This window comes from Pan paniscus, chromosome 13 (assembly GCF_029289425.2).
Source record: "Pan paniscus chromosome 13, NHGRI_mPanPan1-v2.0_pri, whole genome shotgun sequence".
Taxonomy (NCBI): Eukaryota; Metazoa; Chordata; class Mammalia; order Primates; family Hominidae; genus Pan; species Pan paniscus.
The window spans coordinates 117,608,814-117,629,728 of NC_073262.2; the positions used below are offsets into that span (position 1 = coordinate 117,608,814).

At 37.5% G+C, this 20,915-nt stretch overlaps 1 protein-coding gene across 1 annotated transcript in view; it reads right to left on the minus strand.

Annotated features, from left to right (window-relative positions):
• Positions 1-20,915, minus strand: part of ABCA12 (ATP binding cassette subfamily A member 12) — a 114,424-nt gene that overhangs the window by 47,519 nt on the left and 45,990 nt on the right. The window contains exons 17-25 of the mRNA XM_003812517.6: positions 18,350-18,464; positions 11,391-11,720; positions 10,233-10,302; positions 10,010-10,144; positions 8,296-8,442; positions 7,190-7,376; positions 4,289-4,507; positions 2,830-3,026; positions 1,161-1,321 (exon numbers count right to left, since the gene is read on the minus strand). Of these exons, the coding sequence (XP_003812565.5) occupies positions 1,161-1,321; positions 2,830-3,026; positions 4,289-4,507; positions 7,190-7,376; positions 8,296-8,442; positions 10,010-10,144; positions 10,233-10,302; positions 11,391-11,720; positions 18,350-18,464 (1,561 nt within the window). The remainder of the gene's footprint in view (positions 1-1,160; positions 1,322-2,829; positions 3,027-4,288; positions 4,508-7,189; positions 7,377-8,295; positions 8,443-10,009; positions 10,145-10,232; positions 10,303-11,390; positions 11,721-18,349; positions 18,465-20,915) is intronic.

A 20,915-nucleotide genomic window follows, 5' to 3' on the forward strand; every position in this document is an offset into this window, starting at 1 on the left:
GCACATCCCCTCCTCAGGGTCCTTGCAACTGGTGGTCCTATGCCTCCAGATAGCGATGTGTCCCATTCTCTCACCACCTCCAACTCTCAGCTCAACTGTCACTTTATCAAAGAACCTCTTTTCTTATTACCCCACTTAAATATTGCCCCACTCAGCATTCCCTGCTTTATTTCTATCCATAGCATAGAAATAAATATTTACTAAAATATTATCCATTAATAAATATAAAAAAATTTACTAATAGAAGTGATGTACTAATTGCCAATATATGAAATAATTTACTTATTGATCGTATCATCTGAATTCCTCACGCTCCATCAGAATATAAACTCTAAGAGGCCAGAGATTTTCATATTATCAGTTCACTGCTGTGTCACCACTGCCTGGGACAGTGCTTGGATATCATAAGGCATAATGCACCTAATACATAAATGTCTGAATGAGTATAATAATTAAGAGTATAACTATTAATAGCATAACATTTTCTTATATTTTGTAAGTCACAGGAGGATTAGATATAAAATAAATGGAGGTAGTTGAAAACTTCCTAATAGCATATACATCTTGCACAGTATTTTTAAATCATATGTTCTGTTAGGTGGTGCAGGGATCTTTAGCCAGCATTTTTGTTCTCCAAAAGATGTAAAGGCACCGTTGACCTGTGTAAATTACAGTCCCTGCACTGCCACTTGAGGAGTACTAATCAGAAAGTGAACCCATGACTTCATATTCGTTTTATTTGCTTTTGATAAAGCAGAAAATTGAATTTTTGGCTTTCTAGGTTGAAATATTAGGAGAACTAAAAGGCTGATTCTCCATCAGTAACCTTAAGATGTCAATCATTTTTTACCTAGCACATTGGTTCTGAATGTGCAGTCCCCAGACCAGCAACATCAGCGTCACCTGGGAACTTGATAAAAATATAATACATTCTGCACTCCCATCCCAGACCTACAGGATCAGACACTCTTGGGGTGGGGCCAGAACTCTGGGTTTTAGTCAAGACCTCCAGGATTTCGATGCTCACTCAAATTTGAGAAGCAGTAAGCTAGTATACTAATGAACTTTAGCAATGAATAAAGTTGGAGAGACTCTGCTCCTATTTCATATAAAACTTAATTTATGGCGCCATAATGAGATATATTTTCTCCCATTCCTACCTTCTTCTTGGTGAGCGTGAGGTGATACCCATCGCCAAAGGCTTCCTTGAGGTAAAATGGGGACCCACAGCACCTAAGCCCACCCTGCTCCAGGAAGGCGATGCGGTCACTCAGCACTTCAGCCTCGTCCAAGTGGTGCGTCGACAGAATGATTGTTCTGGCTTGAAAATACAGACAAGAACAACAGGGAATGAAACGTGAAAGTACAGTTCCCAAGACACACAGAGTTGGCCAGAGTAAATCCTGTGACATCTGAGAAGAGTCACATTTTATGAGCTAACTGAAAAACTGACTGACCTCAAAGAGCTTCCAAAATGATGCAAGAAAAATTCAGGGCCAGGCTCACTGGTTCACGCCTGTAATCCCAGCACTTTAGGAGGCTGAGGCGGGCAGATCACCTGAGGTCAGGAGTTCGAAACCAGCCTGGCCAACATGGTGAAACCCCATCTACAATTAGCTAGGTGTGGTGGCGGATGCCTATAATCCCAGCTACTTGGGAGGCTGAGGCAGGAGAATCTCTTGAACCCGGGAGGTGGAGGTTGTAGTGAGCCAAGATTTATGCCACTGCACTCCAGCCTGGGCGACAGATGAGAGTCCATCTCAAAGAAAAAAAAAAGAAAGAAAAAAAAGAAGAAAAACTCAGAAGGGTGTTCTTAAATATTTGGACGCATTTTTTTCATATAAATTAACAGCAAATAATCCTTTATTATGCTGAGTGACTAAATGTTCACCATTTGTCATGTGGGCATTGGCAACTCTTCACAGTCTATTAGAATTTTGCTCCCATGGGTTCATTTTGCATTGTTTTTCTCTCTCTTTTCCCCTTTCTTCATTATGAAAAAGCAATAATTTAAGACTTTTTGAATATTCCTCTCTGATTATTCCACTCCACTCTGATTACTCCGTTGCTTCACATCCTGTCAGCACTTACTTAGTCTGTTTTCAGTTTATTTTCATTTGTGTATGTTTGGTATCTCTAATTAGATTCTTAGCTCCTCTAAGCATTAAACTTTGAAACTTCTGTTGGATTTGCATGCTCTCAAAAAGGCCAGTTAAGTGCTCAACTCACAGCGGGCAGTACATAGATATTAACCAATTGACCCAGAAAGTTGTCTGGGAGAAAAATCTTCAAAATCTTCAGAAAAGAAAGAGCCAATCTTAGACTTTTAAAAGATATCATACCCGATAAATATGTACAAGCATGATGTATCTATACAAATAAATTTAAAAATTTTAAAAAAGATATCAAACAGAAAAGTCGTCAAGTTGGTTTTTTTTTTTTTTTGAGACAGTATCTCACTCTGTCATCCAGGCTGGAGTGCAGTGACTTGATCATAGCTTACTGCACCACTGTACCCTTGACCTCTTGGGTTCAAGTGATTCTCCAGCCTCAGCCTCCTGACTAGCTAGGACTACACATGCCAGCCACCACAGCCAGCTGTTTTTATTATTATTATTATTATTATTATTATTAATTATAGACAGCATCTCACTATGTTACCCAGGCTGGTCTCAAACTCCTGGGCTCAAGCAATCCTCCTGTCTTGGCCTCCCAAAGTGCTGGGATTATAGGCGTGAGCCACTGCACCCAGCCTCAGTTTGCTTTTGTATATGCCAGAGGGCAGAAGTATGACTGTTGGGTGGAGAAGTTCTAAGAAACTACTCATACCAGTTTTGTTCTTGGATATAACATCCCATATACTTCGGCGAGAACATGGGTCAACTCCAGTAGATGGTTCATCCAAAATTACTACCCTTGATCCACCAATGAGAGCTATGGATATAGATAACTTCCTCTTCATGCCTCCTGACAGTGTTCCAACTCTCTTATGACGATGGCTATATAGTCCAGTATCTTTTAAAGTCCTTCAAAAACAATGTATGATGGTTATTTTTTACAGATATACTATTTGAGTACTGGAAACATACAATAACCCTAATTGATATGTATTCACTAAGTAACTATTATGTGCTCAGTAAGGTACAATAAACTCTTGAGGATTCATAATATAGTTTTCTATTATTTATCACCTGGATACAAAATTAATACTCAAAAAATTAATTTTTTACAAAGTACAAAATTAATGTACTTTACAAAGTACAAAATTAATACTCAGAAAAAAACACAAAGGAGTATATCATTCATTCCTTTGACAAATATCTAGAGAGTTCCTACCTATTTTGTGCCAGGCTGTGTTTTATGTACTTGGGAAAAGCAGTGAACACATAAAATTTCTATTCATAAGGAGATTATGTTCTAGTAAGTGTGTGTATTGGGAGGGATATAGGGAAATCCAGTCAATAAATATATTCTCAAGTAAGTTTTGATGGTGACAAGTGCAATTAAAAAAATAAAGCAGTGAATATAAGATAAGGAGTGGCTGGGACATGCTATTTTAGGCATCAATTTTATATATGGTAGTCATCTCAGAAAAGGTGACATTTTGGCACAGACCAGGAAAGCGGTCATTTGACCAAGATTAAGTCAAATGGCCATCTAGTGGGGGTAGGTGCTGTAAGTAGAGAGAAGAGAAAGTAAAAAGCCCTGAGGCTGGAGCAGGCCTAGGACAGTCACGTGTGTAGCTAGGCCAGTGTGCCTTGAGCAGAGTGAATGTGGAGGTGAGTGGAAGGACATGAAATCAGAAGTGAGAATGGAGGCAAATCACTTAGGACCTCCTAAGTCTTGATAAGGATGTTATTGAGTATTATACTGAGCATGGAAGGAAGCCACTGGACGATTTAAATCCAGGAGTGACATAGTCTGATTTGCAGTTGAAAAAGATCACCCTGGCTGCTCTTTGAAGAACAGATTTCACAAGAGATGAGTGAAATCCAAGAATCCACTTAGGAGGCTTGGACCAGTGTAGTAGCCATGGAGATCAGAAGCAAAAGATTCGGGGCAATATGGGAGCCACAGATGAAGAGAGTTAAACAATTTCAGTGTAATAACTAGCCGGTAAGGATAATGACCTTAAATGTTTGCAATATTAAAGAAGTAGAAAAACTAAAAAGTAATTATTTCATGAGAAAATATTTCCTATTGGTATCATTACCAGAACTTTACCAACCAAGCTATGGGTCTTTGAGAGGAGTTAGCAACTTAGGTTCTCATTCCTGTCTTAACTTGCCTTTTTACTTCCTCGTGGAGCTGCTTTTTAGTCCAGTGAGGAACTTTGATGGAACCATATAGGAGAAGGTGCTCCTTAGTAGTGAGGTAACTGAACAAAACGTCGTGCTGCATACAGACTCCCATGTTCTTCCGTACCGTGTGTGGGTCTGTTTTGATATCTTTTCCATATACAAAAATGGTGCCTGCTGAGGCCCCAAACAGCCCAGTTAACATGGAACTGGAAATGAAAAAATGATAAATTAGGTATAAGCCAAGCATTGAAGCTAGATATTAGGAATAACTATATCTCAGTTGTTAGAAGGAAAAAATACAGTGTATCTTCTCAGTCAAGGGCAAACTATGAAATAAAATGGTATTTAATGGGAATAAGAAATATTACTTTTAAGTTTTTAATAATTCAGAGTATTACATAAATGCTAAATGATGATGACAAAAACGATCAGGCTTTTTTTTTTTTTTTTTTTTTTTAAGACGGAGTCTCACTCTGTCGCCCAGGCTGGAGTGCAGTGGCGCGATCTCAGCTCACTGCAACCTCTGCCTCCTGGGTTCACACCATTCTCCTGCCTCAGCCTCCCGAGTAGCTGGGACTACAGGCATGTGCCACCACACCCGGCTAATTTTTGTATTTTTAGTAGAGACGGGGTTTCACTGTATTAGCCAGGATGGTCTCGATCTCCTGACCTCGTGATCCGCCCGCCTCGGCCTCCCAAAGTGCTGGGATTACAGGCATGAGCCACTGCGCCCAGCCATGATTGGGCTTTTAAATTCCAAGTACGTTCTCCCTCCTTGAGCAAACCCATGCACTTCCCTGGCATCCCTTAGCATCTACAGGTTGGCATGTCTCAAATTTACATCTGTAGCCCAGACCTCATAATTCAGCTCCAGGATTGCTCTATATATCTATCAGACAATACCACTTTTCTGTGAGATTTCTTACAGGGACCTTCAACTCAGTATGTTTAAAACCGAGCTCATGATCTTTACCCTAAAAGCCACACCCTCATTGATTTTGCCTCTTTCCCAATGTGATAAATTCATATACTGGTTGCACGAGACTGGAATCCGTAAGTCATTTTTGCACTCTCCTCCTATCTTAATCTCCTAACTACATGCCCATCTCACCGTTTTCACAGCTATCCTCATAGGACCATCACCATCACCACCTGCCTAACCCATCACTCTAAGCTCCTAACTCGACTTCCCGCATGCTCTTTGGTCATCTCTAGTCCTTTTCTCTATACTGTGATTAGAATATCCTCACCTGGATAATTCCTCATCATCTTTCAGATAGTTAGTAAACTGGGCAATTATTTAATACCCATCTCCTCCACTATAATGTAAGCTCCATGAGGTCAAGGGAAGGTCCTGTTTTCTAAGCACTTTGTCTCAGTAACCTAATCAGTGCCTTGCAGTGCAGACTTCTGGATTAAATTATGAACAAAGGAATATGCAGTTTTCTCATATGAACACTGAAATACAAATAACATACTTTATATTAAAGGTTTCTATTTAGAACAATAAAATGGGGGCATTCTCAGCTAAAATTATAGCCTCTTCAAGAGCCTTCTCTGTTCCTTTTCTTCATTAGCCTCTTATTGCCTATTAGAAACATGAACGGAGCTGGAGGCCATTATGGAACAGAAAACCAAATACAAATATGTTCTCACTTATAAGTGGGAACTAAATGATGAGAATACACGGACACATAGAAGGTAACACCACACAGTGGGGCTTTCGGAGGGTGGAGGGTGGGAGGAAGGAGAGGATCAGGAAAAATAAGTAATGGGTACTAGGCTTAATACTTGAGTGATGAAATAATCTGTAAAACAAACCCTCATGATAAATTTACCTGAGTGATGAAATAATCTGTAAAACAAACCCTCATGATAAATTTACCTGTGTAACAAACCTGCACTTGTGCCCCTGAACCTAAAATAAAAGTTAAAAAAAAATCTGGCCTTTTTGGCATTGTATTCTCCCTGGAAAGCCAACTCTGACTTTAAACAGGCCATGCAAATAGCAGAGGCTGTATGCTCACTCATTTCATGACCTCGTTTGTCCCCTTTTATTTACAAAAAAAAATTAATTCCAGTGTTTTTGCAGTCACTGAGCTGATTCGTGATGATACTAAGTAAGATATACAGCAACTGATCCTTTTTCTCAAACAAGGGCTCGAGCACCAACAGCATCTTAGAGCTGACTCAGCAACTAAGTGAATGTGGAGCATTGGAGGCAAATCACATAAAAATAACTCAAAAGAATGTCACTTTAAAAACAGTTGAATCTCTTCTCCATTCTGACACAGGAAAATGCTACATAGGTGAGGAGTGAGAAAGAACAGCTTATGTTCTGCTCCTGGCCTTTTTGATTTCTGTCTGATAGCTGGTGGTTCCTTTGTTTCTTTATGAGTCAAGGCAAAGGTTTCCCGTGAAGGAGCAGCTGAGGCTAAGTGTGTTTATATCAGGATGCAAAATTTCATACTTATATATACGCCAGGTTAGAAATGCAAATAAATGAAACAGGGTGGATGTATGAAGCAATGCAGCTTGGTAGAGACCAGGGATGAGCCAGAAAACAGATACTCCCTTTAAGAGATCAGTTACTAATGAGCCCCAACTCAATGTTGTAGAATTTCCTATTATCTAAGAGGTGCCAAGAATATTTATTTTTATTATTAGAAACTCCCTATTTTAGAAAATTGGCACTGAATTAAAAATTTTTTAAAGTATTACGACCTTTGATTTTGACTCCATTCTATAGCATACAAGTTGAACCATCTTCCTCCATCTGGGAAATGTAACAACTTTATGTTTTATAAACATAGGTTAGTTTATTTTTTTTACACCTGTATTTTTTGTAATATGCTTCCATGGCAATAAGTGTCAAAAAGTTAACATACATGGTAGTAGTTTTCCCAGCTCCATTGGGCCCCAGCAATGAAGTAATATGCCCTTCATAAAAGTTCAGATTGAGGTTATCAACAGCAACTTTTGAGCCATAGATCTTTGTGACGCCATGCAGGGCAACCCCGACTGTGAGATCTTTAGGTTCAGGCTCGATGTTAGAGGAAAACATGTATTCAGGACCTGGAGAGAAATCAAGGGAAGAGTTGTAAACTCACAAGTAAGGTAATGCAGCTAGAGTTAGACTTTATCTTTATTAAAAATTTAAGACTATAAAAATATAACCCTCTAAGTAAAATAAAAAATCCAGAAACAAATGATTTATTATAGTCTTCAGCCTCCTCACTTGGTTGCAGAATGAATAAGAGTGGAGAACCAAGGTTCATTTCACCCTTCTTTGTTGGAAAAAGCAGTCCCAGAATATGGTATTATAATTATAAATTCTCCTTTATTCAACAGATATCAAATAGTGAAAAGATATGTCTAAGGCTTGGTCCTCTGGTTGGGCAGGATGATACCAAATTATAGAATAAATGCCTCCAAAGTTGTGATTTTAGAGTGATAAGACTAGTTGAGATCGCGGTTTATAGAACCCCATTCATTAATAACTATCTACACCTCCTTCAGGCATCACAAAAGGACCACTTATGTGGCCCGTACTCACTTTATAAAGATGACACGACTCACCTAGTATCAGGAAGACACAAGCTTTGAACTATTTTTCCAGTATTTGTGATGGGTTATGCTAAATTACTCAAACTTGTTACTTGGTTACCCCTTATGACTGGTGACAGATGGCTGGAGTTAGGGGTGTAGATTGTGGCCAAGGAACAAAATTTTCCTCTGTGTGAGTCTAACTGGACCACAAAGGGATCTGCAATCTTGGCCTAATTAGCACCATATGCTAACCAACTGAGCTAATGAGCCCAGAAAAAGCCACAATTTAATCCCCATAAGAGTCCAGAGACGCATGTGTAGACATTTTCATCCATGACTAAAAGGATGATAATTTTGCCATTTAGAAAAAAATAATTGAAACTACTAGTCATGTAATTTCATATCATTTCTCTAACAAGGCACGCTGTTGACCGACTTGTCTTACTGGCAGATGGGTTGGTGTTCTGCATCATGATGTTAGTAAACATGAGGCCATTGCTCTTCTCAGGCTTCACCTCTGCACACCCAAATCGCTCCTTCCAATAGGAAGGAAGAATTGGAAAATACCAGGGAGCTGCCATACCGTATGTCCCTGGAATAAAAATATATCAGGAACAGTGAGTTTTAGTTGACTGTTAACATTAAGCAGCAGAAACAAAACAGTAGATCCTATGTATGGTTTAGGAAGTAGTTTTATTTTTTGACACTATATAAAACTAAAAGGTGGTCTCAGTTTCCATAGTAAAGCAAAAAACGATGCTTTTTTTCCTTGTTAGTTTTTAAGCAGCTTTATTTACATTTACTAAAACTTATCTAACTGTACACTTATTGTAATGGAAAAAGCCACTATTTATCTATGAAATAAATGTCTATAAGTTGTGATTTTACAGTGATAAGACTAGTTCAGATCCAGATTCTGGGTTTCCAGCCCAGAAAAAGCCACAATTTAATCCCCACAAGGGTCCAAACAGACATGTGTAGACATATTTATCCATGACCAAAAGGATAATTTTGCCATTTAGAAAAACATAATTAAAACTGTTAGTCATATAATTTCATATCATTTCTCTCATAACAATGCATGCTGTTGGCCTACTAGTCTTATTATTGTAAGTGTACAGGTAGATAAGTTTTAGCTAATGTATAAAGTTGTGCAATTCAGTATTAGAACATTTCTGTAACTCAAAAAATTTGTCTCATGCCCATTTGCAGATAATCCCTGCTCCCACCTCACATCCCAGGCAATCATTGATCTGTGTTCTGTCTCTATCTGTCTTTCACAAAGATCTTACATAAATGAAATCATATTCTTTTATTCATTTATAACACCAAAAAATGCATACATATAAGTAGGGCTAAATGGAAAACTAAGCATGTTAGAAAGGATGACTGCTTGAGACCTAGAAGGGGGAACCCAACTTGTCTTCTTCCTTTAGAATCTGGTAAATTCTCCTTAGAATTAGGAGATTTGGTTTTTCCCTTATTATCTCTCACACTCCTATTTAGAGAGACTGGATTGATTTGACACTATTCTAAGCTTCTTAATTCACTCCATCTTTTAAAGGAATATCCGAGAGGAAATTTAGCAGTATATTATCTCATCCTGAAAATTTTTTGTTAGCTTTGGGATTTGAGTACTTCTTTTTGGAGATTATATGTGGCAAATAAGATTTTTTTTTAATTAAAAAAAAGTTAAAGGCCGGGCATGGTGGCTCATGCCTGTAATCCCAGCACTTTGGGAGGCCAAGGCAGGCAGATGACTTGAGATCAGAAGCTCGAGAGCAGCCTGGCTAACATGGTGAAACCTCGGCTCTATTAAAAATACAAAAATTAGCCGGGCGTGGTGGCATGTGCCTATAATCCCAGCTACTTGGGAGGCTGAGGCAGGAGAATCGCTTGAACCTGGGAGGTGGAGGTTGCAGTGAGCCAAGATCACGCCACTGCACTCCAGCCTGGGCAACAGAGGGAGACTCCATCTCAATACATACATACATACATACATACATACATACATACATACATACATACATATATATATATAATATTTTTATTTTTTAATTTAAAATTTTTTTGCAAATAAAATATTAGAACATATTATTAGTTGATTTATATTGAAGTCAACCATAAAAAGCATGTATCTGTAGGAAGCACATTCATACCTGGGAAGACATTCCTGACATACCAAGCAATAAGGAAATAAATGAAAGAGTCAGCTAGGATTAGACAGCACAGCCAGCCAAATGAGGTGGTGTCATCCTGAACCGGGGAGGTGTACATATTTTCCCACTGAAGACCTAAAAAGTGAACACAAGTGTTTATTCTTCTGTGACACACAGCACAGTTGTGAAAGATAAAATCCAGTTTTAAAGAAAGGGGACCTACCAATGCCCTGTTCTTCGTATCGTGCAATGTATTGGCTTGCATAGCTGAATGCTGTTGGGGACAGCAGGCTCTGTGAAGAAAGGAAACGGCAATGATAGTTCTTGTAGATTTCATGTATTTCACCCAGAGGTATCCTAAAATACTTAAAACTTTGGACATATGTATAGATAAAATTGATGCTCATTCTCTAAGCATATTTAAAAATACAGCAGTCCCTTACCAACCATGCTACAACTGTGAAGCAAGAGCAGAGAGAACAGCAGAAAACAAAAACAGGAAAATTACAACTTGAAAACCATTCCTTAAAAAATCAAAATATACATTTGAACTCATTAAATGTTGCTCAGCAAGTAATAAAATAGGTAATTATGGAGTAATTCAGTATTAAGACTAAAATTTACCAAAAACTTTAAGGGCCAGAAGGCATTTTCACTCCATACATTTATTTCAGGTAATAGAAGTACTATGAATAAAAATATACTAAAATATCAGTTGATTGAATACTGATAATTGCAACAAATTAGAAATTTAAATATTGTTTAAACCCAAAGTTGTCAATGCTAAAGTTATTCATTACTTTTTATTTCCATAAATAGCAAAGTTTTAATATGATGAAATTTGCTTCTGCTTTCTAAATTTCAGTCGGTAATCTTAATGCTTTAATTAAAATTCTTAATTTAGTGCTTCTGAATTGACAAGGCAGGAGAGAATTTAAGGTTGATTATATGCTGTCGGTGCATTTGTCTTTATACCTTTAAGCTATATTATATGTCATGAGAACCATGAAAATTGTTCACATATGAGAATAATTCCAATACTAGAGGCTCCAAGATGTTTCAGGAATTGGTCCAGAGAGAAGTCAGAATTCTTGAAGACCTCTAAAACATGATGTATGACACTTTAACTGTTCTTTCTTTAGGAACTATTTCTTAACAGTATCACATATCATGGTTTTGTAAGCTCTTCATTGTCTTGTATGGTATACAGTGATGTAAGAAAAGCTATCATTAGGACATTAAGCTTACTTTGCTTTCACTGAATTTCAAATTAAGATAAGTGAACTTTCAGTTTGAGAATCCAAAAACAAACAAACAAACAAACAAACAAACAAACAAAAATGGGTAATTTCCCACTCTGCCATTCCAACAGTTGACTTACCATGAACACTTTCAATACATAGCTCAACTCATTCTCCACTGTAACCAGAACAATAAATGGAAAGAAGGCAATGATGTAGATGAGGCTTCCGATCAGAGCTGCAATGTTGGTGTTGTTGAAGAAGACACTGATAAGATAGCTCATGGCAATAACCGAGAAGCTGTAGTCCGAAAAATACAGGAACAAAATGAACCCATTTGTTTTAGGAAGAATATTGCCAAACTTGAGTATAATGATGAGGATCACGATGGTAACCAGTAAAAATCCAACACTCTCTATAAGCCAGGCAAAGAAATGGCTGCAGGAGTTCACACCCATCATCTTCATGTACTGTAAGAAGAAAAAATGTGAGGCGCTTGTTATGCTGATATTCTTCCAAATAAAAATTATTCCCTGTATTATGTCAAAATGTCATGATAGTCTCTCTGTATATGGAACTAGGCATTTTAATAATTTACATAAATCAAGAATTTATCCATGCTTGCTATGTGAAATATGCCTATATACACCAGAACAACTTAGATTATTTGTTCACAGAATGGCACAATATAATAAACAATTTGGATGGTGAGGGTTTAATTACAGTTCAACTTTATAATTGTTATCCAGCTGACATCTCTAGATTAAACTAATTTAGAATAGATTATCAAATTTATGGTATCCCCTGTAGAATTTTACATGATTTTGACATTTGTGCAGGCATGAGCATTTCAAACTGGTAAAAAACCATGGCTTAACTATTAGTTCAGTGTAGAGACTGAGCTCATAAAAATCCATAATTATTTTTTTACTAAACACTAATGAACAACACAATCAGTATTGATGTTCCTGAGAGAAACAGTATACCTGATTCCTAAGAATTTAAAACACAGAACTTAAGGGAGACCTTCTGCCTTTAGCTATAGCCTTCCCATCCTTAACACTTACTGGCAGTCTAGGTCAATATTTGTCATCCTTGTTTTCCAAAAAGCCATTTATACATTCATAAGAAACTCATGTATCTGAGATCCTCTATACCTCTCTCTCAATTGATATTCTTTGATACCTCAGTGATATCCCCAGAGGCCAAGGCATTCCACAAGGTAGAAAAATAAACCAGCACAATCTATTTGTGCATTAACTCAAAAGGATTCTGAAAGATTTAAAGTCCCCTGGGAACATCACACATCGGGGCCTGTCGGGGGATGGAGGGAAGGGGAGGGATAGCATTAGGAGAAATACTTAATGTAGATGACAGGTTGATGAGTGCAGCGAACCACCATGGCACGTGTATACCTATGTGACAAACCTACACGCTGTGCACATGTATCCCAGAACTTAAAGTATAATAAAATAATACAAATACAAATAAAAAGATTTAAAGTCCCCTGGACCTTGGTTTGGTTGAATTTTGTGACATGTACTTTGGGGGAACCTGGATATCCTGGTTTCTAATTTTAACAATTCATGATTAATGAGGGCCGATCACGGTGGCTCACGCCTGTAATCCCAGCACTTTGGGAGGCTGAGACGGGCAGATCACGAGGTCAGGAGACAGAGACCATCCTGGCTAACACAGTGAAACCCCGTTTCTACTTAAAATACAGAAAAATTAGCCAGGCGTGGTGGCGGCCCCCCGTAGCTCCAGCTACTCAGGAGGCTGAGGCAGGAGAATGGCGTGAACCTGGGAGGCGGAGCTTGCAGTGAGCCGAGATCGCGCCACTGCACTCCAGCCTGGGCGACAGAGCAAGACTCTGTCTCAAAAAAAAAAAAAAAAAAAAAAAAAACAATTCATGATTAATGTTAAGCCTATGAACCTAGTATCCCCCCCGCTTTTTTTTTTTTTAGAAAAAAAAAAAGGAACAGAAGAAATCTCCACTAACTGGCCGGGCACAGTGACTCACACCTGTAATCCCAGCTGTTTGGGAGTCTGAGGCAAGCGGATCACCTGAGGTCAGGAGTTCCACACCAGCCAGGCCAACATGGCAAAACCCCATCTCTACTAAAAATACAAAAATTAGCCGGGCATGGTGGTGGGTGCCTATAATCTCAGCTACTCAGGAGGCTGAGACAGGAGAATAGCTTGAACCCAGGAGGTGGAGGTTGCAGTGAGCCGAGATCATGCCATTGCACTGCAGGCCCAGCCTGAGAGACAAGAGTGAAACTCTGTCTCAAAATAAATAAATAAATAAATAAATAAATCTCCACTAACAGCTTTATAACCCAATTTTTTCTTTTTTCAAAATCAAGGATAGTCAATGCCCCACCCCCTTAAACCTAACTTTTCCAGGAAAAAAAAAAATATAGCAAATGCATTGGATCTTTTGCTCTACAAGCAAAATAGTGAATTTTACTTTCTGCTTTGGTAACATCACATTTCGATAACTCTGCTGCTCCAGTTGTTACCAGGGAACCAGCTGCCAACAGCCTAAGCTGTGGGCTTTAAGCTAATCACCACTGAGAAAGACCCTGTGACTTTCCCTCTTAACTTTGCCCTCTTTCTCACCTTCTTCTCTCCCTAATGTTTTTCTCCTCCAAGGCCCTGTCACCATTTGTAGTAAAGACTCAACCTATGCTTCCGTGGGAATGGAAAATATGGGTCAAAGTAGCATGAAGCAAAGGTCACTATGGAAAGTTTCCCCAATTGCTACACATGCTATCATTGAAAACAAAACTACATTTTGGTGTGAAAAAGACCTCAGATATCTTATTCCAGCAATTCTTTGCGTGTACCCTACCCCATTTGAAAAAATTACTGTGTCATGTTTGGCGACTATTTCAGAGATATTCACCTGTTCCAATATGATATGTTAGTCCTTTTTATGTCCCTTTCCTACTATTTGTATTTTCAGATTTTTATGCCTATTTGAATATAATTAAGTGGGGAGTTATGGAACCTATAGTACTACTTCCCAAGCTGATATTTACCACAGTTTTATGTAGCCTATACAAACATATTTCCTCCCAGTGGTAACGTATGTAAGTAGGAGACAATGTCAATATATTTCCCAAGGTGGTTTATAAAATATCTAGACCATATCAAGGCCACAAAATAAAGCTGATGTCATGTGTATAAACGTGTTTTTCTACCCTGACAATTGATAGCTTTCTAGAAATCACTTATATATTGAGAATGTTCTTCATTCATAGACTTGTTAAAAGATAATTTGGCAGGCTTGAATACCAGGACTAAAGGTGTTTAATCACTGTAATTTTGAAATTTTTGACACTCAAGATCAGATTCCAGTCCCAGGAATTTGCAAAAGTTAGAGAGACTCATCATTTTGCTTTTTCCTGAAACAGGGTGAGTTAGGTGCTTCCAAAAGCATTCACTATTTAACATTCTAGCATGAAACTTCAGTGTTAAACTTCAGGATTTTATGCCACGAGGAAAACAGCTGCTATTCATAAAGAGAAAGAGCAGTGAGAGCATATAAGTCATCCATAAATTATCCAGATTCACTGCCAACTTTGTTGTAATAAACAAGACCAAATTTGCTGATGGAAGGGGGCCCACCGAGAGTGGCTGGATATGCTTTCTTGGATGCCATTAGTTCCTCCTCAAAGTGACAGATGTCAGGTGCCAGCTTTGTAATCAGAGAGTCACTTTTATCAAGCCTCCCAAACCTGCCAGAGCAATTCATCAATATCTGATAACCTGTTGCTCAAAGAAAACCCCTCTGCCTAGTAGCCAAAGTCTGCCCAGTTTATAGCAGAGAATAAGAAAGAGATTCTAGAAGAGTTTGGATAAATGTGTTGCCACATTCATGAGAAGCTTATGCACAGGGGTTGACGTAAATACTGTCAAGAAAAGAAATCAGAAATACTCATATATTTACTTGATAGCAATGTCTTCATTCAATTCTGCAAGAATGTCAAGTACTAACTCATAAGGAATAATAACATTTTCTACCTCAATTTCTATAATTCTATTGACAATAGACATTTATATTACTGTTTTTTTTAGTATGATATAAAGGATGTTGTGACCATTAGTGGAAACATTTCAAATTCCCACTGGTGGGGTGGATTAATGTATGTCAGGAAAGCACAAAAAAATTGTTTAATGTGAAGCACTAGGAGACTAAAAAAATCTTTGTTTAATTCTTGGTAACACCTCTGCGGCCCACATATATTTTAGGCTACCTGTCTGAACTGAGAGAATGACTCCAAAATTCTGTCTCCAACAAAATATAAGCACTGAAAGTCCCATACATGACTTACATTAGATCAAACAGATGAATCGAACTCATAAACCATGACAATAATGAGAAAAAATATACTCTTCTGTATATGTGATAAAATCAGATTTCTATAGCTTAGTATTTTAATTTTTAAAAGCAAAGTGAAGAACAAAACCCAATCGAAAGGCATTTTTAAAGTACTTTTTTTATATTATGGGCTTACTTTAATAAGTAAACTTATTAGATTTGTGCTAATTTATTTAACAAGGGAAAGGGATTCATGGAATCATACCATAACAAAGTCAAGGATAAGTGGCTTCATTGAGATAGCAATTAACTTGGTTTTCTTGCCAGGACTGAGAATAATTACAGAACGAAAAGGGGAGAATATTGATTTTACTTACCTTTTTGGTTTAATTTGAATGAGAAAGAAGTAGGACTTGGGCAGCTTTAGACTTTATCAGAATATGAAAAGATAGTATTAAAAAGTGACTTTGAGTTTCTGGTAACTTAAGAGATTATCTATCATCATCTGCAAATGTCCTTAGAAGTCTGTGTTACTAAAGTAAGATTCTAAGGGTGAAGGTAGCTATGATCTGGAAGAGGATTGGTTGGAAGTCAAAATACTTCAGTTCTACTGCCAGATCTACATTAACTAGCTCCAAGGTCTTCAGCAAGTCACTTCTCACTTTCTGAGCTGAACCTTACATCTTTAAAAAGGAGGAGTTTAGATGAGAACTGTGGGCAGTGGAGCGAGGCTGAGCAGGAGGCACTAGGGACATCCCACTCCTTCCACGCTCACCTCCATCAATTCATTTCACAAACACACTGTATTTCTTTGAATTTAGAACACCATTGAGGATGTGCCATTATTTTACATGCCACCAAGAAAGAAAGATTACTGCCAAATAAATCGTGACACCCTATCAAATGTATCCCAATTTCCAAGGCTTTAAAAAGGGGGGGAAATCAATGTCTTAGAATTGATAAAATATGAATAATTGAGCTCCTCTGTTCTGGCAGAGAGAGAGCTACATTCTGGAAATAAATGTTGAATGAAGTCTAGATGATCAGACTCAAAGGGTTTAAGAGACTGAGCCCGAGTGTATATGGCTGGTAGAATTGGAATACAAAACCTGATATTCTGATTCCAAGTTCAGTGATCTTCCACCATGTGACTTTGACCCCAAGACAAAGGTGGCTAAATTTCAAAGATAGACGCAGGCCAAATGGAGACAAAGAGCTACCAAACAGAAACTGGTTCATAGCTAAAAACAAGTCTTTTGCATTTTCAGTTGAGAAATGACTTTTCGTTATGCTTTGATAATTTTTAGTGACATACATAGATGCATTCAGAAAGCATCATCTTCAAACATGAAATAATACAATGTGTGTGTATTATATACACACAGTTTTATTATATGCATATACATTTGTATATATACTGTATGCATACATGCTTCTATTTACTGTTTCTATCACAAGTAATATTTTAAAGGTAGGTATTAATTTTGAAGTAGAAATGGACTCTGTTTCTGTCACAGTTTCTATCTCAAAGATTTTCTTTACTCTGTAATGATTTGCTTCTGAATACTGGGAACCTGAAAGATAACTAGAAGGGAGGGGCTTGCAATCATAATTACGGTTGAAGGCATGGATTCAAGTTTCTAAATTGGAATTAGAAAACCATTGCATACAGTCCTGAAAACAACAGGACTCAAACTAGTTGATGAGAAGTTTACCAAATTATAACTGAAATATAAAAATGCAGCTGTGTGGATCAACCAAAATTCAAACAGAAGAGGTAAAAAATATAAGTTCAAATACGGGGACAACCCTGAAAGCCTGATGCTGAGCTAACAGAAATATGTAGCAGCAACTTGTATCTTATAGGGAGAAATGATCAATTGTCTAAAAGCATTGGCAAGGTAAGTCTGAAAAGGACAAGTGGATGAACGAGTTCCTCTAACCTCATTATTTCAGAATTCAGCCAGGCCTTGCAATAATTATTGTGCCCCAGTTTTGAAATGTTTCACCTTTGTTTCCACTCCGTGAGTGAGTATAAGAAGGGACTCATTATGGGATAAGTAGATAAAATAATTTCTACTCAATCTAAAACTCACATAATGCTTTATCATAAATTCTAAAAGGAAGTAAGATATTTTGGATTTGGGGTTAATGATGAAGAACGTGCCCAGAAAGAGGTCATGCATCACACTCCTGGTTCTGTCTTCCATTGTGATATGCCCAATCAGTAGCATAACACGAAATTCTTAGCTTCTATAAGTCAGGAGTCAGTGGGAAATGGAGAAGGTAATTGAAGGAGACAAGGTATACTGGAAAGAGAATTTTCTTTGTGAGAGCCGAAATAAGCCATATGTCTATGTCTATGTTTATAGCTCTATCTATATCTACATTTGGGTTATTTTAGTTACCATGCCAACAATCTCTCTGCCTGAACAGTTGCTATTGTTGTTATTTAAACTTCCTCTGTTAGATCGTAAGTCCTATAGGTAATTTCTTGGGCAAAAAATTACTCTACGAATTATCATTGTACTCATATTTTATTCAGATGTTGTTTTTCAAAAGCACTTATTAAGTGACTTTTATGTCACTTTTTGAGAAAATAAAATATTGCCTTATCAGCTGCTTTTGTGATTTGTAAAAGGTTTTTCTTTCTGTTTAATTCACAAGGGATAAGTTAGGCTTTCTGAAGTTTATAAAGGCATGATGAAAATCATAGTAATTGTTCTATGAACAGGACTTATTCATAACAAGAAGTGATTTTCAACATACCTCATGAAGCCGGAGGTCTTTCTCATAGACAAGCTTTTTTACAAAGGCAGCTATAAATACAACCCAGGCAACCATAAGCACAATTGGAAGAGAATAAGAGACACTGGTTAGGAAGCTGTAAAACAAACAAAAAAAGAAAAATTCAGTGACCAAAATGAATGCCATACTTGCAGAGATTATAATATATAAAGAACTCACTCTCTCTTACATTGAAGTTATGATCATGTTTTGAAATTGAAAATAATCAGTATTACCCCATTATTTATGAAGCATGAAGCTGATTTAACCATAGGTCTGTGATTTTTTTAGTGTAATGTTTCAAGAGTAAGAAAAAAAAAAGCTCTGGATTATTACATAAAATTGCCATATTGTTTAAATTGTGTTTGAGTATGTGTCTGGGAAAATAATTACTATATAGATATAATTGCAAGGCTCAAAACCTTTATGTCTAAACTAAATTCTTATCTAAAAGGCAGATTTAAAATGAGACGATGATTGGTTTACCTAACTAAAAGCTATATCTTCCAAAATTACTGTATTTATAGCTACTCTTAGGAAGATCATAGTTATTATGAAACTAAATTTCTAAAAATGAAATAAAATCTAAAGCATTCATTTGTTTTTGTTTGTTTGTTTGTTTTTTAGTAGAGATGGGGTTTCACCATGTTGGCCAGGCTGGTCTCGAATTCCTGGCCTCGTGATCCACCTGCCTCGGCCTCCCAAAGTGCTGGGATTACAGGCATGAGTCACTGTGCCCGGCCCAAAGCATTTGATTTAAAATGCAGACAAAGAACTTGGATTCCTCAAAGTAATGCTCTGGAACATGCTTTATACATGGTATAGAAATGTCTATTTTGATGATGTGCTCAACTAGAGAATCACTGGAAGACATCCTCAAGCCCAGATGTATTCCTCAATGTCCTGCTCATGAAGCCTGAAAGTTAAATTGGAGTGGTTCTCAAAGCACCCAAAGATATTACTAAAACACAAGTTTCTGGGCCCCAGCCTCTGATTTATTATATCTGGGTGGGACCATCTATTTGCTTTTTAAACAACTTCCCAGGTGATACTGATGCTGCTGGTCCAGGGACCACACCTTAGGAGCCATGGTTCTGACAATTGATGCCCTTATTTGAGCTGAGGCAAAGGCAGTAGATGTCGATGAGAGATTCTAAGTTGCTCTGTTTATGTGTTGGGCTCTGCTCAAGCTTTCACTTGGAGAAAGGTCCCAAGGCCATTTCCTTTTTTAATCTACAAGACTAAAAATTTACCTCCAAGTACCCCAAGAAAAATGTAAATATTAATGAAGCATGAGATCACTATCATTCAGTATCACTTTAGCATGCAGAAGTGTATCATTATCAGAGAGATGAGGTGTTTTTTGGTGAGGGAGCAGTGGGAGTTGAGGCCATATTCCATTTTTTTTGTTGTTGTTTCCTGGGAAACTGTATGGCATGGGGTAGGCATTTACAGACTACTTCTTGAATGAATTTTGTTTTGGTTCAGGTACAGCCCTGAAGTGATTTCTGGATCTAGAACTAGGCAAAGGCCTTCATTCATTAACAACAAATCCCCTGTAATGTTTCTTCCAAGTGATAGTGTATTTTAGATTTGGTCTAGTATAAAGCAGAAATGTTGGTCTTATAAACAGGAGGACTAGTGTAGTACCAGTTATAGCATCTTGGGCAAGTTAATTAGCCTTTCTGGATTTCAGTTTTTTCATCTGGAAAGTATGGACAATAATTCCTGCTCCTACTTACATTATGAGGTTGTTGGGTGAAACAAATGAAATAATTAATGGGAAATCACTTTATATGCAACAGTGTATATGTATGTAAGGCATAATGAACATATTCCCATAAAGAATACAGACTGCACACCCAGGTACCCACCATCCTAGGTACCAAAATTTATAAGGGGAACAAATGAGCAGGGAACTAGATAAGAATTTTAACTTAATTGACCCCATAGATCTTTATAATTCGTGCAAGCCATTGCAGTTCACACATAGTTCAGGCAGCAAAGTCCCGTCCACAACAGCCTCCACAACAGCCAGCTAACCTTGACAGTCCACTTGATGGACTCCTTACCTGCTTCCTCATGCTACTGTTGCACTGGGTTACATTACCTCATCTCATTTATAACTCTTGAAGTAGCCAAGGGAGACAGAAGCATTGAAAGAAAGAAAAAAGAAGAGAAAAGAAAAAGCCAATACCATCTGAATTGTATATAAACTGCAATAACTGGGTTGCGTAGCATGTTCAATTCCTTTAAAGTAATATTCAGCCTCAAGCTTTTATATAGGAAGGTGAGCTTGAAAACCATAATCTGCTTATTTTTTAACCATCTACAGAGTGAAGGAAGCATTCAGTGCTACCCAACTGGCAGATTTCTCGAACATTCAAATTGAATTGTCTAAAAGCATTATTGTTACTTTTTTATTCATCTAGAACAACCATTTTAGATATAGAGGATTCCTAGCAAATGAACTGATAATACATGAAAGTTTCAGGTAGCACAAGATTTATCTGAAATAGTTGATCAAATGTGTTCAAAATTTCTTTTA